Source organism: Podarcis melisellensis (genome assembly GCF_964234715.1).
Source record: "Podarcis melisellensis genome assembly, chromosome: 5".
Classification (NCBI taxonomy): domain Eukaryota; kingdom Metazoa; phylum Chordata; class Lepidosauria; order Squamata; family Lacertidae; genus Podarcis; species Podarcis melisellensis.
Window position 1 is genome coordinate 50,411,616 of NC_138537.1, and position 17,498 is coordinate 50,429,113.

Below are 17,498 nucleotides of genomic sequence, written 5' to 3' on the forward strand. Positions count from 1 at the left end.
AGCAGAAAATGCCTAGATGCCAGGAATAGGCTTGCTAGTTTGGCCTTCTTCACTCAAGGTTCATTGGTCACCTGGGTCATACATCTGCGCATTTCCCCTTTGGTGATGGCTAGAGCATTTGCTGAAGCATATTGTGACTACAGTGTTTTCAGGTGCCATATTCACTGAAAAGCCTACAGCCCAGTTTGTATTCCACGAAGGCACATGTGTGACCAAGGAGGAGCCTGGAATGCTTGCATGCAGAAGATACTTAGTGTGTGAATTGGTACTAAGTTTCATTGATTATATAAACTTGTTTCTATTTTATGTAAGAAAATGCACATTCTGTATATTAACATAATACAGGAATGGGTTAAATGTTTTTGTCAATCTCTTACAGGCCTTCCATTATAATAATGGTCTTGCAACCAGAATATTTGATTTACACATGATGATAGAATTATTGTTGCATAAAATTTAAAGTAACCTTGTACATAATGGCGAGATAAAAATTTTTTAGAAAAAGTATTTGGTTATTTCAAATAACTAGCCTTTTTATCACATCCAATAGGGTATGTGTAATTTTATCAATGGCAATTATTTGCAGCTTGTACAGGGATGGCTTTGAAGATTGGCATGCATATTCCAGAAAGAACTAAGCCAAGCGCTTGAAACCAGTGAGGCAGAGTAGCAAGTGAAGAAAAACATGATTGTGTTCTCTCTCTCTCTCTCTCTCTCTCTCTCTCTCTCTCTCTCTCTCTGGCAATAGCTATTGATTAGAACTTTCTATTGTATTTGTCCCAATAGAGAACTAGCACTACTATATTAATAACTGTTCCCACCATCTGTAAAATTGTACTGTCCAGAAGTTTAAATATAAAAAACACAGTGCTGTTTTATTTAAGAGAAGTAAAAAGAAAATATGTTTTAATTTATAGGGTTGCTATAGTTGTTGAGCGATTTTCGATTGACTTGCTTAAGATCCACATTCCGCCTTTGAAATACCAGTAATGTCTGGGAAAGTCCAGACGTATGGCAACCCTAATTAACCTTACCTAGTAAATCAGGGATGGGGAACCTGTGTCCCTCCAGATATTGTTAAGTTCCAACTCCTAACATCCTTTGCCATGGTCCAAACTGAATGAATGCCACAACTTTAGTAGTGTCCAGTGGAGTTACAACTTCTAAATCTTTAAAGCAGGTTAACCCTGCCAAGCTGCCCAGTTTGACAACCAAGGCCATTTCCCCCAGCTGGTGGGTGGTAGGACAGTGTTAAATCCTGCATTGGTTGTACAGCCAAGGCAACAGGTTTTAACACACACACACACCCGGCATCAGCCGATAAGCAGGGGTTAAACTCTGCTCAGTTTGGCAGAATTCTATGCAGATGCCTGCTAAAACAAATATTGTTCCTTTTAGCAGGGAATTCTGATGCAAACTCATTCCTTTTTCATGATGAGGTTTGCATTGAAATCTTGATTAAATGATGTGCTTTCAGACAAATGAAGGGCTTGCTAAAAAGAAATATCCTGCCCACCTGTCCCGTCCAATGATCTAGCTGGCTTTTAATATATTCCTGTCTGTTTAACCATGGACAGTGTAATGAATTTCTATAGTATTCCATATTTTCCAGAACCATTTTTATATTTTGCTTGCTGAGCTGCTTTAGTGTGTTGGTACCCACAATGAGCCCTCAGAGGCAGGTTGGAAATTCATTACAAGTTTTCTTAAAGGAGTAATTCTGTTTTGATACTTTGCAATAGTCTTCTGTTTAAGTGACTTTTTTATTTCATTAGTCGTTCACCGGCAGTATTAAACTTCTGTCAAAAATAATTGCTTATCTGTCTTTATTCATCCTTTGCAACTGCAGCTGTCTCAGTGCAGTACTGATTTCACAGTCAACTTATCTTTTTTCTTTGCACCAGCTTCATGAGAACAGTATCCTTCTATTGCCTATATGTAATTGTTTAAATTTACCTTGGCTGGTAAAGTATCCTCAGGCAAATAAAAAGCAAAATATTACTCTATGGAAATATTTATGATTGACCAACCAGACCATTCCCCCCCCAGCTTGTAAAGTAAATATTTTGAAGAATTTTTCTTCTCACACAAAAACAAATATTTACCATTTGCAGGCCTTTGTCAGTACAGTATAGTATAAAAAGTAATACTGTGCACTTCTCAAAGTATTCTATGCTAATGCTATATATGGTGAGTCTCTTCTAAGGGTGCTGCCTTGTTGATTTCACCCATAGGAGCAATTTCTTTTATATGGGAGTGGTGGGGAAATGAGACAGCATGCAGACAATATATGAGTTTATTTACTATAACTAAGATTTCAAATAGGGTCACAAATGATACACTGGTGGTGTATTTTAATTTATGCATTGGTAATTATTTTGGATTGATTACTTCCACATGCTCTATTGCTCTTGAAAATTATATAGAAGCTTCATATGCCTCAAAATACTGCTACCTGTCTCAGGAGAGGAAATGGAACTTCAGCATTCTTTAATGCTTTACAATGGTATCTTGTCATATTTCAGATATTATGCAAAGTGTTGATTTTGATTTATAAATTGTTTGGGTCCAATGCATATTTGGGCTTACTGTCACTTCAGCTCCTCCACTTAATCAGAAAATGTTTTTTTTTTTTAATTATACCAGCTGCCACCAGACTAAATCTTGAATCTTAACACCATCATTCTTTACAGCTTTATTGTTCCTCTGCTACCATTTATTTCACACCTTTATTCGTTTTACACATAGCATATCAAGTATTGGCATGGAACAAAGAGAGGAAGGATTCATACTTAAAAGTTCAAGACAAATAATGTATTAAATATGATTTATAATATAATGTGTTTACTTATAGGTTGACCCCTTCACTCTTCATCAGTTGTCAGCCACTGCTGCCACCACATCTGTCTTCCTTCCATCTCTTCTTATCCATGCTCATCTTCTTCATAGTGTTCCTAATGCAATTCCAAATGCTCTTTGGCCATATAATTATGGACCAATTTGTTTGAAAGGGATGTGCACTAAATGACCACTGGTTGTATTTATATGCCACACTAAACATGGTTTTAACATGGCTTGCACAAGCAGGAATAAGTGGCACGCTTCCCTATCTCTTTCTCCTTGCATGTGACTGAGACAAGGGTTTGGAAGTCTCTGTGTTTGGTTACTCATGGTTTTTGTTGTTGCATGGACCAACAGTTATAATTTAACTGTGGTTAGTTTAAACCAAGCTGTCTTCAAACTTTGGTTTCTGATGGCTTGTTTAACTAACCATTGATAATATTAATTCTGAGTCTAAACCATAATTCTGAGTCTGGACAACATGGCAAGTAGGGGGTTAACCAAAAGAAGAAGTGAGAGATTCTGAATGTCTCCCAGCCATATAGGAGGGTTTCTGTAACAGAGCCTAAGGCACACTGTGGTTGTTCCTGCTCATGCACATCACACTAAACCATATTTTAGCAGGACACATGATAATGGCCATTGAAGATAGGTCAAACCACCCACCTTAGTTTATTCCACAATACACACTTTTTAAGGGGACTCGATGTATAGTAGACCTGTTCAGATATTTTTCACCTTTTATTTTAATATTATTTTATTATATTTTTATTGTTGCATTACAAGTCACTTTAGGGCAAACAGCTGAGAAATATTAACAAGAGGAATGTAGGAAATATTTTTATGTCAATTAAGTTTGTGTTTTTGAAACACATTTTTACTCAAGTTAAATATATATTTATATATAGGTGTGTTCTTAAGGAGAGGAAAATACATGGGCTTATAAGGCTAATTATTCCTGGTTTATTCTTTTGTAGGTTAACTGAACCTTCTGGATATTTAACAGATGGACCAATTAATTATAAATACAAAACTAAATGTACATGGTTAATTGAAGGATAGTAAGTATATATTTTGCATTAATGTCTTCTTGCAAACCAAGACTGGGGATTTGGTGGCCCTCCAAATGTTGCCCTCAGCAAGCCCTCCTCCTCCTCCTTGAGGCCCGTCAAGATCACCAAGCACCTTCCCCCAGGCAGTCGTGAAAGGGACGTGCTAGTACAAAGACACTTTGCACTGGTGCATCCCTGGTGGAGATCACCAGAACACTTTCCTGGTAGGCGCCCTGGAAATCCTGAAAGGGACACGCCAGCGCGAAGACATTTCACGCTGGTATGTCCCTGGCGGAGATTGACAGAGCACTTTCCTGGGAGGCACCCTGGCTTGTCAAAGGGATGCGCCAGTGCAAAGATGCTTTGCCCTGGCACATTCTTTTGAGTAGTGCCGTGGAATTGGGTGGTGGGTGATCTCCTCCTTGATAATATGGGGGCTGGTCCCCTGGCCCCCCCAATGGTGCCCCTGTGGGAGGACGACATACAGCTGCATAGCTTGTTCTCTGGTTGATAAACTCTGATTTACTTAAGATAGTGAACTAACAACATTTTCCTATATACTTACAAGTAAGATAGGTGTTTACTGTTAATCAGTATGTAAATATAATAATTTGAGGTTTATTGATCTGTTTTTGTTTATATGTATTTTTTATTTTTATGTTCTGAGTCACCCTAAGATTTATGGATGACGGACAGTATACAAATTTAATAAAAAAATAATAACAACAGTAACACTGTACATACAAAACTGTTGCTTTCACGCACAATTATAAGTAAGAAGGCTTACAGTTGCATTTGAAAATTATACTTGCCTTTTTCATACTACTTTATTGCATCCTTATATTTATTTACATTGTATTATAAGCTACGCTGTTTCTGAACAGGCTATTGCTAACGTTCTTGCTGTTTTTTTCTTCTCTTCTAGTCCTAATTCAGTTTTAAGACTAAGATTTAATCATTTTGCCACAGAATGTAGTTGGGACCATATGTATGTTTACGATGGAGATTCAATATATGCACCTTTAATAGCAGTATTTAGGTAAGTACTTTAGCTTAATAGCTTCTATTACAATTTTATGAAAATCTTTTGGTGAATGGAAATTTAGCATTACAGTTTAAATTTGCTGTAGGACAGGTGGGTGTGGCTTGGCCAAAATGGCCTTGCAGGCCAAATGAGGAACACCGCTGGGCCCAATTAGCCCAGGGGCTAGTGGTTCTCCACTACGGATTGGCATGTTCAGTTTTTAATCAGTCCTTGAATGAACCCATGTTCTTAAAAGTTTACTACATTTGACTTTTCTCTGCATCCCATCCTTCACAGTTCTTCCAACCCTAAATATAATTATGTACATGGTTATTTTTATTGGTTTCAAGTCAGCTCAGTACATTTTGAAACAAACAGATTGAAACTAAAAGTTCCTTCATTGTTTTTCTATTCTTTCAACATGAATTTGGTTCCAAGCATTTCACACTTAATGTAGGAAAGAGTAAATATTGCTTTCTACATGCAATCTTTTCACACCAATAGCTATTTTCATATGAATTTTCCTAATATAGTATTTAAATTGCAGTGCATAGAAATCTGAGACAGGCTCTTTTAATTAAGAAAAAAGACACAGTCCCATTAAGAATGCATGAATTTCTGTATTTTTTACACTCTGCTTCAATCAGGGCAATGGAATGAAATTCTGGAATGTTTCCAAATTGTACTGAGCACCCACTGAATTATTCAAATTCTTATTTTTTTATTTGCGATGTTACTTGTTACGTTAACCTTTTCATGTTTAATCTTTTGCAGTGGTCTTATAGTTCCTGAAGTACGTGGAAATGAAACTGTACCTGAAGTTGTTACTACATCAGGATATGCATTGCTACACTTTTTTAGTGATGCTGCTTATAATCTAACAGGATTTAATATTTTTTACTCGTAAGTATCATTTTGTTGTTTATTAATCAGCAGAGATATATTTCTCTTAGTAGATAAGTTTTGGGGCTTACAATATTTGAAGACGTCTTATGCAAATTGGGAGTTTGGCAAAGAATGGGTTAGAATTCATACAAATTCATATAAAGATGCTCATGAGAAGAAATGCAATCAGAAAGGTTCTTTCAGGAACAACAATTAGTATAAATATTGTGTTCTTCCATGACTGAGTTGTTGATTTATGAGGCTGTGTGATAATTTATTGTGGAACAAATTAAATCAGTTACAGATAGGTAGCCGTGTTGGTCTGCCATAGTCAAAACAAAAAAAATTCCTTCCAGTAGCACCTTAAAGACCAACTAAGTTAGTTCTTGGTATGAGCTTTCGTGTGCATGCACACTTCTTCAGATACGGTATCTGAAGAAGTGTGCATGCACACGAAAACTCATACCAAGAACTAACTTAGTTGGTCTTTAAGGTGCTACTGGAAGGAATTTTTTTTGTTTTAAATTAAATCAGGTAGATCAAAAGGATTTTAATATGATGTGAACAAATCAGGTCAAGACATTGTATATTAGTAATGTTTGTAGACCTTGAGTAGATAAGACAGCTTGGCTGGAATGGCTCTTGGAGTGGGCCCCTTGGCCTAGGGTTGTGAAGGTATGCTACACCTAGTGCTAGGAGGTTAATGTGAGTGACCTCTTTACATCTGTCTGCAAGGGAAATACATTGCCAGGTGTATCATCCTATCCATGCCAGTCTCCCTAAGCATCTCATAGGAACACAGGTTAGAACTACTACACTGACCTTAGATGATGCTATTTACCAAGGGGGTAAATCAGGCATAGGCAAACTTGGCCCTCCAGATGTTTTGAGACTACAATTCCCATCCTCCCTGACCACTAGTCTTGTTAGCTAGGGATGATGCGAGTTGTAGTCCCAAAACAGCTGGAGGGCCGAGTTTGCCTATGCCTGGGGTAAATTCTACTATACTATAGTATAGTGTGTGGGTAAATTCTTGGTAAACCAGTTATCTGCACCATCCTGTCAGGTTCTTAGGATAATATTATCCATCTGTGGTAAAAATATTAAGTGCTTGGTAGTATCCTGCAGTCAGCAAGTGTTACCACCTGGTAAAAATACATCAGTGAGGCCAGGCTCTAATAAGTGGAGTTTTAGGACCCAGGGGAGTTGGCTGTCATCCCAAGTGGTCCATAGACAAAAGCATGATCCCAAACAGCCAGAAATTGGATTTCAGAGAAGGCAAACAAAGTTCTGAAGGGTCAGAAGCAACGTAGGGCTGCATCTGAAGATGGTTTGGAAATTTCAGCTGTTACAAAATTTGATGACAGGTCACTCACCAGGTTAAGACAGTTTGAGGATATGCCTACTACATTGAATTTGGCCCAGAAAATAATTGGCAGCCAAACTGCTGGTTTTAAATCATAAAGCCTTAAACGGCTCAGTATCAGAATACCTTAAGGACCGCCTCTCTCCATATGAACCTACCTGGACCCTTGCAATCATCGTCTGAGGCCCTCCTATATATGGCTCCTCCCTGAGAGGTCTGGAGGGTAGCAACATGAGGACAGGCCCTTTCTGCAGCGGCCTCCCGTTTGTGGAATGCTCTGCCCAGGGAAGTTCATCAGGCGCCTTTAGGCACGAGGCAAAAACATTTATCTTTAACCAGGCCTTTGGCTGATTAACATCCTATACCCTTCTAAATGCGTTGCTGAGGGGATGGAGGGAGAAGAGTTATTGTTTTGTTCATGTATTTTTTATCTTGTGAACCACCCTGACATCTATACATGAAGGGCAGTGTACCAATTCAGTAAATAAAATAAATAAGAAGCAGATAGATAATTAAAGACAAACAGAAGTAAAACCTAGCTAAATTCCTGCATCCTAGAGACAGGTTGGAGGGACTGAGGAGCAAGCTCTGGTCTTTACAGGGTACTTTGTGCTGGGATTGGCCTTTGAGGTCTATTAATATAGGCTCAGGCTTGATAGTGTCCCTGAAGTCTATATGCAGCCCTGGTGTTGGAATAGATTTGTTCTTTTTACCAAACTGAGGAGTAAGATTACTCATATTAGTAAGATATTAATACTCTGGCTCTTTGCACATAACACATACATTATTTTATTCCTTTCATTCTTTGATCAATAAATATAATCATAATATTTTGAGGGACAGTGTAAGGCTAGCATTAAAATGTTATGACATTAAGAACTCATTGAATATTATAAATTTCCTGTATGGAAACCATCAAAAGAAAAATACTGCAAATAATTGTTTCACTTGCAGTGAAGCTGAAATCCATGTCATGTTCGTTTTCAGCTGAAAGCAAAGTGTATTTTGCGTCCATTGTTTTCTTGGCTTGACACTTGCTTATTCAGATTTGCCCCTCTAGGTCTAACTTTATAACTGTATAATAAGATCCTAGACTGGAAATATAAAAACATAACCTCTTGAATGACCTCTTGATATTTTGCTTATCATAGTATAATTTGTTTCTAATTCTGATTTTGCCGTTTGAATGGCTCATCAGATAGCTCCATTTGACTTCCGTGAGATAACACTGATGTAAGAAGTTTGAAGGTTACAGCTAGAAACCATTTTCTTATCTTTTTCATGAAATGATTTCCTCCCCAATTATTGTATATTACAGTATAAATAAAGGCTTGAAAATCAGCGTGTCATTTCTCCATTTCCTTCCTTTCTTCTGATCTTCTTTATTACAGAATAAATTCATGTCCCAATAATTGCTCAGGGCATGGAAAGTGTACAACTAGTAGCTCCATTCCAAGCCAGGTGTATTGTGAATGTGACAAATACTGGAAGGGAGAATCCTGTGATATTCCTTACTGTAAAGCTAATTGTGGAAGTCCGGATCATGGCTACTGTGATTTGACTGGAGAGAAACTCTGTGTGTGCAATGACAGCTGGCAAGGTGAGTTGGAAAAATCTTTCCTGAAAGCTGCTGCCCTACTTGAAATGTCCAGAGCGTCTATTATTTATTTCTTTTTCAAATTATTGCTACCTGCACTTAGGCGAGAACTCAGAATGACATCTTATTCATCCTCTGTCATTCAAATAAAGCAAGAGCGTCTGGATTCAGGACTTGTCCCTTAGCCTCAAGATGGATCAGGTTAAACATTTAAATAGATTTCCTACAGCTTGTTGCTTGAGCAATCCAACTTACTTTAACCTGGGACACCTCCTATTTTATATGCAACTATTTTAATGGCACCTTTGGAATATATTAAGTACACCAGTTTTCTGTTTTTTCTTCAAACTAATAAACACACTAGTGGCTTTTAACATGCACTCTCTCCCCACATAATTAGGGTCATTTACTCATTGAGCATGTTTATGCAAATTCCCTACCATAGAGTATCACCTAATTGACAGGTGTCCTTCAGCCATATTTTATTTACAGGGATAATGCCTTAGCCATTATCTCATGGACTCTTTGATACTGTTTGAAGCCTGAGTTTATGTGTAACTATGAACAGTCAGGAAATGTCATGGTAAGCAGAAGCTCCCAGGCTGTGGAGCAGTAGCTGCATTTGACAGGTGAACCTACTTAACTCCAGTGTTAAGAGCTAATATTTTGATGTTGAAATGATATGAAGGTAGTGGTTGGGAAACCATCTCTTAAGACACTTTCACTTGATCTTGAAGATTGAATGTTAGTTGTTACAATCACAAATATTTCCTTCTGTGTGCGGTGCTCAAGAGTGGCAGCTATCTAGCTAGGTGTGCTTGGATGAAATAGATTATCTAGACTGAATTCATTCTGGGTTTAGGTTGGTGTTTGGAAACCTTGATGTATAACTTTGGATGTTCTCAAGCATGATACCTTGTTAGGCCTGACTTGCAGGTCTGGGTTGGAAGCCATGGTGATACAGTGGTTGCACTTGTTACCTGTAGGGATGGTTTCAAAAAGCAGTGTTGGGGGATTTCTGCTTCAGCCAGTAGACTTTGAGTTTTTGAGTTCCTGCAGAGTTCCTGCAGAGTTCCTGCAGAGTTCCATCTTATCCTTCCATCTTATCCTTAACATCAATATGAAGTTGCTGGGTGAGGTTATTGGGGCATTTGGAGATGGGTGTCATTAGTCTCCTTGTCATCTGTATCAGGTGAAACTGTGAAGGTGCTGAACTGCTATCTGGGCTTGGTAATAAACCTTTTAGTACAGGGTATAAAGAGAATATTTAGTACTATACTGTGTTTTTCTGAGCAATTGTGACATCTGGTGGATACTTTGGAATGAGCATCTAGTATAGGAAACAGAATTATGAAAGAAAATAAAATTAGTATTCAGGCACCTTCTAAAAAGTTCGTTTAAAAGCAAAAAATATTTCTGATATGGTAGCTCAGTATTCACTGTAATATTGTCCATTCAAGGTTTTTGTATAGGTATTTAGTAATCCCTAGCTTACTATATCTAACATGCATTAGAATAGCAATACTAAAGATGGGATATACAGAAAGAATAGAAAGAAATGTAGCTTTTTGCTTTTCAGCCATCCTCTGCATGTCTTCCCCTATCTGTACTCAAAAAAACAGCAAAAAGCTTGCAGATAAGAAATCCAAATACTTGCACTCAAGTATTTGTAGTGCTTTCCCTACTACTGTCTCTGAATTCCATAGGAGCAACTCAGACATAAAATTATATCCACTTCATAATTAATACCACATATTGTCAATCTTTTCTCCTTTCCTTTCCTTTCCTTTCCTTTTTTTGACCCTTGGGTACATTTGGTATCCTGGGAGTATGCTTCCCTTCCTTCCAGCTTCTCCCATGTCAATTTTTATGTACATTTCAGATCTGAACTGCTGATCTAAACCTTGAAAAGCACACGGAGCTGAAAAAGGATGTGGGCAAGAGTGGTATTCTTCCAACTCCTCCCTTCAGATCTATATATTTTCCAAGGGGGAAAAAAGTAACCATCCTAAAGACAAAGGGAGTAGTGGATGGTGGGGGGTGGGAAGTGGTGCTCAGAGGCTTTGCAGATACCAGAGCGACATTATAAAAGCTTGCTGGTCTAGGCCATTCTAGTCTAGAATCCTTTTCTTCCTGTGGTCAACTGGATGTCTATGGGAAGTCTGAGCAGGAATGTCCTTAAGAGCACCACTACACCCATAGTAACCATAATGTCAACTTTGGAGCTAGGCAATTTACAAAGACTACAAGCTATTAGGTGTGTCATTTGTAGTTCCCTTCTTTTGTACTGAGTTTTGTGATGGGTGTACAGATTCCATCTGCTATTCCCTAGGCTCTAGGTTCAAGAACTGCTGTAGGGTCAAGTGCTAATGTTTCATTGGACTATTCAAATTTTATTGGATTGTGATTGTGATTGTATAGGAAATGATGCTGTGATTGACTAGAAATCTTCATGTATTAAGAATTCTGCTTTTTCAGGCCCTGTGTTATCATAAAATAAAATAGTGGTCAGAAACCTCTGGCCTCACAGACCAAAGTAGGCCATTTTCACCAAAGCACAACTACCTGCCTTACAGCTGATATCATACATAATTTCAGTTTTAGGGCTGGTAAACACAGGGGTCCTTAAAGTACTCTTCTGGTTTTTCCTTGGTAAGCAGGGCTTGCTCACAGCACTAACTACCTCCATTAAATCAGTCCGTTTTCAGGCATAGTTGGGATTCTGACTGCTTCTGCAATTGGACACTTTTCCTTTGTAAACAGTTTTGCTATTCAGCAGAGGAAAAATGTCCATTTGCAGGTGTAGTTTGAATTCAAATCTCACCTACAAATAGCAAAAGCCAGGTTTGCTATTTGTATTTATCAACTAATTTGTGCTGACAGTATGCTGCTTTGAAGTGGCCCATGGAGCCATTCTTTCTGGTTCTTGGAAGGAAAAATATATCCCATCCCTGGCATGAAATCATGACACAGCTGAGGGGATCTCCTTTTACATTCATCTCACCATTCTTTAGTTGGCCTGTGAAGATAAGGAGCTGTCCAAAGTACTGGAACGTGAAAATTACTTTTAACACAGACACACACCTATATAGATATATGCATTCTTAGCTCTAATGGTCTCTGAAGTTAAGTATGACACCATGGTAACTAATTTTTAACTTCAGACACTGGTTGTTTTAAATGTAGTACTCTGTGCCCAGATTCAAAAAGTAATTTTAGAAAGTAGAGAGGGAGGGTGAGGCAGGAACTATGACTTGTATGGGAAGAGTTAGTAAAGTTGATGCTGTAGTTGAACCAGTGTTTTAGTTTGGTATAAGGCAGCTTCTTATGTCCCCAAAGGAGAAGGAAGTTGGCAGAAAACACTTCCTACTATGTGAATAGAAAGAGTAACTTAGGAGTCAGGCTGAAGTCTCTAGGAATTATTTATTTTAGATGACACATCAGAAGGACAAGCAGGATATAATTTATCACAGCAGTTTACAGAAAACAAAACAAAACAATGGAATCAATAAAATAAAATTATTAAACAACACCAGAACAGCAGAAAAAACCCCCACAAAATCAAGACAGTAAAAATTGTCAAAGATGATAGGTTCAGCTTAGCATATGGGTCAGGTTTATTATGGCTGTTTTGCCCTACTGCAGTGTTATTCTCAAGAGCATCAACCCCCCACCCCCCGTTGCCATGACTGGATTAGAGCATGTAGTGAACATGCTCTCTCATAATTTTGCCATTGGAACTAAACAGATCAGTGGCTATTTTGGTAGTTGACAAGGTTTACAATAAAAATAAAGTATTATTTATTCCTGTTTTTGATATTTTCTTATTTGGTATAATGAAGTTAATTTACAAACTTCATATTAGCAAAATACTACTATGGTTTCAGTTTGTGTTTGAAAATCTATTACAAGATGTATGCATTGCTTATATAGATATCTCTGGTGTAAAGCAATTCTGTAGTATAAATCTCAAATATATTTTTGCCAGTATCACGACGTTGACATCCTTCTCCTCACTACCCACCTTTATTTCAAGGAGCCAAGATGGTATACATGGTTCTCATCCTCATTTTAGCCTCACAACAACCCTGTTAAGTAGTATATTAGGCTAAGAGATGGTGACTGGCCAAATGTCACACAGTGAGTTTCATGGCTGTGTGGGGATTTGTGGGGCTGTGTGGGGATTTAAACCCTGGTATGACATGCCCTAGTCTGACGCTTGATAACACAGTGGTTCCCAACCGGGGACCCGGGGACCTGAGGAGTCCACATAATGCACCCAGGAGGTCCGTGGCATCATTCACATAACTAAATCTATCATAAGAGATATTAAAATTTTCAAAATTGGAAGGTCCATGTCGTGGCGTTTGAAAAACAGGGGGTTTATATTACTTAGCTAATTGGGAACCACTGCTGTAACACACTACATCAGTACCGACTCCTCTGGTTTTTCCCCTGCTATGGAAGAAAAAACTGTAAAAACTATAGCAGTTTGTTGAACAGTTTGTTGAACTACACCGTTTGTTGAAATATGCTACAAAAGTATATATAAAAGTAGTGAGCTTAGATTTTATGTGGATAGCTTTCTGTTTCTGCAGAGGCATAGCTGAGATATCAAATGAAAGATTTCTCAAACACATAGACTTTCCTCCCAAAGAAGTGTAGAACTAGGGGTCAAATGGCTAAATCCGTTTCTGGAAAACTTCATAAGACACCACATTTCTAGCATCTACAGGAAAGTGTGAAGTAACAAAAAGCCAGCTTGTAAAAGTCAGATTGCCTACAGCTCCCACTTGTCAGTCTTTACCTGTAGGTGAATTTCAAAGAAAGCAGATCTGTTGTTTGTTTCACCTTCAGCTATAAGTGGGCATGGTGACATATTCAGTTCAAAGTGCTCACATTCTGAAGGTAAGTGACATTTAGTGGGAGAATGGAAGGAAATAATCTTTTCTCTTTTCCCTTTCATCCTTTAGTTCTTATTTGCCCTATTGTTCTCTCTAAACTATATTTGTTGTCCCGTATTTGAACAAGAGTTATGCTTGCAGCACTCAAAATTGCTCCATCAAGAACTAGGATGCTAGGAAAACATCAGGTAAAATAATCCTGAAATAAATTTTAGTAGCCTCTTTTAGCCATTTTTGTTGATGTAGGTTTTTGAATGGCTTCTAGGCATTTCCCATGAGGTGTCCAACTAATGTAACAATTCACTTAATACAAAAGCCTGCTCATTTCTGTAGTTTGGACCACCAGCTACACATGTAGAGAAACCAAGGATCCAAGCAAATTATTTAGGTGCACCCAGGCACTTTCTTGGGCACACAGAACTAGCTGTATGATTGTTTTGATCCCAGCTAGGTGTTTTCCGGCATGAGAACAATCAGCAGCAAGGTAGAGCCTTTAAGGAGTTTATCCTTCTAACACATGACACACAGCAGAAATCTCTGGTGTTTTATCCTAATGATGCCAGCCACCAATAAATACCTGCTGCTTAATCACCCTCCGGGACGTAGAAGGCATGCCCTAAAACTCAAGAGAGAGCAACAAGCACATGTAGATTAAAACTATTGCAGGTAAAGGTGCAATCAGCTGCATCACACAGATGTACAGGCTCCAGGAAATGAAAAGCCAAGCTGTTCATAAATGCCTGGCACATATGTTATTTAATAATACTGTTACTCTTGTACAGCCAGTGGGTTTTCTGGCAGTACCAAATATATTGTTCTTAAAAATACAACACATAAATGATTTTTTAAAATGGACAACAATTGCTAAAGAGTTAGTTGATTATCTGGGGCCAAACTATGCATTGGTGTTAGTAAAAAACATGGTGGAGCCAACAAGATGCACAGTTTGCATCTGGACAGTCTGCTCATTTCGCCTTTATGCTGTCCACTATGTGAGGCTGCAGACACTACAGGGATTAGAGATATTGCAGCACTGGTGGTGAATAGATTCCTAGTGCACCATGAACAACTCTTTTACAGAAAATGCCACTCATTCTAACCAATTACAATATCTATTTCCATTTAAGTCTTGGGATGCACACACAGGAGCAGTTTAAAGTGGATTCATTGCACTCCATGGGTTCATGGGCTTTCCTTTTTTGTGTCATCTCCATTCAAGTAATAATAATAATAATATTATAATAATTTATTATTATTTTTTTTAATATAATTTTTATTAAGTTTATAGTATACAAAATCCAACTTCCAAACACTTATTTCCATAAATCTAGTGGACTCCCCCCATCTTCCGAACACTGCATTCTCTGTAAATTTAAAACCTCAGCAAATTGTTAACTTATTTTAAACATAATAATATATCTTCCATTTTATCGTGATATCTGGTCTCTAAACATTTCAGTCTAATTCCATTGTTTTAGTTTCAACACAATAAAATTATTTCATTACACCACTTCTGTCTTGTTGTTCCTTATTTTCCAATTCAAAAAATTAACCGATGCTGAAGCTGTAATTTCCTAAAAAGGAGCATTTTTTAACATTCATACAACTTATAATGCTTTTTCAAATAATCCTTGAACTTTTCCCAAACTTCCTCCGTTTCTTCTTCTCCCGAGTCTCGGATTCTGCCAGTCATTTCAGCCAGTTCCATATAGTTCATCAGCTGCGTCTGCCATTCTTCCAATGTGGGTAGATTTTGTGTCTTCCAGTGCTTTGCCATCAAGATCCTTGCTGCTGTAGTAGCGTACATAAAGAAAATTCTATCTTTCTTTACCACCCTCTGGTCCACCATGCCCAGGAGGAAGGCCTCCGGTTTCTTGGGTAAGGTAAATCTAAGCACCTTTTTTAGTTCATTATGTATCATCTCCCAGAAGGCCTTCACCTTCGGGCAGGTCCACCAGAGGTGTAAGAATGTCCCTTCCTCCTCTTTACATTTCCAACATTTGTTGTCAGACAGGTGATATATCTTTGCAAGCTTGACTGGGGTCATGTACCACCAGTATGTCATTTTCATAATATTTTCCTTCAGGGCACTACATGCCGTAAATTTCATTCCGGTGTTCCATAACCTTTCCCAGTCTTCAAACATAATGTTGTGCCCCAAATCCTGCGCCCACTTTATCATGGAGGATTTAACAATCTCATCCTGTGTATTCCATTTAAGCAACAAGTTGTACATTCTCGAAATTAACTTAGATTTTGGCTCAAGCAACTCTGTCTCTAATTTCGACTTTTCCTCCTGGAAACCCACTTTTTTGTCCGCTTTAAAAACTTCCTGAATTTGAGCATAATGTAACCAATCTCGCACCTTGTTTTTTAACTTTTCCATACTCTGCAACCTCCAATTATCTCCAATTTTTTCAATTATTTCCCAATATTTAGGCCAGTGGGCCTCCATATTGAGTCTTTTCCGTGCTTTGGCCTCCATCGGTGAGAGCCACCTCGGAGTTTTACTCTCCAATAAGTCTTTATATTTTGACCAGACCATAAAAATTGCCCTTCTGACAATATGGTTTTTGAATGATCTATGAACTTTAACCTTGTCATACCACAAATATGCATGCCACCCAAAAGCATTATCAAATCCTTCCAGGTCGAGGACATCGGTGTTCTCCAATAAAATCCAATCTTTCAACCAGCAGAGGGCTGCAGATTCATAATATAACCTCAAGTCCGGCAGGGCAAACCCCCCTCTTTCTTTCGCATCCGTTAGTATTTTAAACTTAATTCGGGGCTTTTTGCCCTGCCAGACAAATTTAGAAATATCCCTCTGCCATTTTCCAAAACATTCCACCTTGTCCACGATCTGGAGGGCCTGAAACAAAAATAGCATTTTCGGCAATACATTCATCTTTATAGCAGCTATTCTACCCAACAAGGAAAGTTTCAGTCTTGACCATGTTTCCAAATCTCTTTTGATCTCTGACCAACATTTCTCATAATTGTCCTTAAACAAATTCAAGTTTTTGGAGGTCAAGTGCACCCCCAAATACTTTACTTTTTTAACCACATTTAATTCCGTTTCTTTTCTGAACTCCTCTATTTCAATAGTTGTCAAATTTTTTGCTAGAACTTTAGTTTTTTGTTTATTCAGCTTGAATCCCGCCACCCGACCAAAATCAGAAATTAATTCTAACGCTCTTTTAGTACTAGAGGCTGGCTCCTGTAGTGTTAATACCAAGTCATCTGCAAATGCTTTCAGTTTATATTGTTTCTCTCCGACCACAATTCCCTGTGCCAACCGGTCATTTCTAATCTTGTTCAATAGCACCTCCAGGACTGAGATAAACAACAGAGGAGACAGAGGGCACCCCTGTCGTGTCCCTTTTTCAATTTTGAACTCCTCTGTCACCACGTTGTTCACTATCAATTTAGCTTTTTGTTCTGAATAGATTGCTTCTATTCCATTTTCAAACCCCCGCCCTACTCCCATCCTTTCCAAATTTTTCTTCATAAACATCCAAGAAATGTTGTCAAAGGCTTTCTCCGCATCAATAAAGATCAACACCGCTCTTGTATTTGAATTTGTCTGTAAAAATTCCAGAATATCAATGATGTTTCTTGTGTTGTCAAATAAATGCCTACCAGGGAGAAAGCCTGCTTGGTCCTTATGGATCACTTCATTTAATACTTTCTTAAACCTACTTGCCAAAATGTCTGCAAAGATTTTGTAATCCACATTTAGGAGTGAGATAGGACGGTAGTTTTTAAGTTGAGTTTTTTCAGTTTCTAATTTTGGTATCAACGTGATGAAAGCTTCTTTCCACGTTTC

At 38.1% G+C, this 17,498-nt stretch overlaps 1 protein-coding gene across 3 annotated transcripts in view; it reads left to right on the forward strand.

Annotated features, from left to right (window-relative positions):
- The window catches only part of ATRNL1 (attractin like 1), a 515,103-nt gene that overhangs the window by 58,439 nt on the left and 439,166 nt on the right, over positions 1-17,498 (forward strand). For all 3 annotated transcript variants that reach the window (XM_081912145.1, XM_081912147.1, XM_081912146.1), the window contains exons 2-5: positions 3,819-3,902; positions 4,819-4,932; positions 5,692-5,820; positions 8,560-8,768. In XM_081912145.1, coding sequence (XP_081768271.1) covers positions 3,819-3,902; positions 4,819-4,932; positions 5,692-5,820; positions 8,560-8,768 — 536 coding nt within the window. The remainder of the gene's footprint in view (positions 1-3,818; positions 3,903-4,818; positions 4,933-5,691; positions 5,821-8,559; positions 8,769-17,498) is intronic.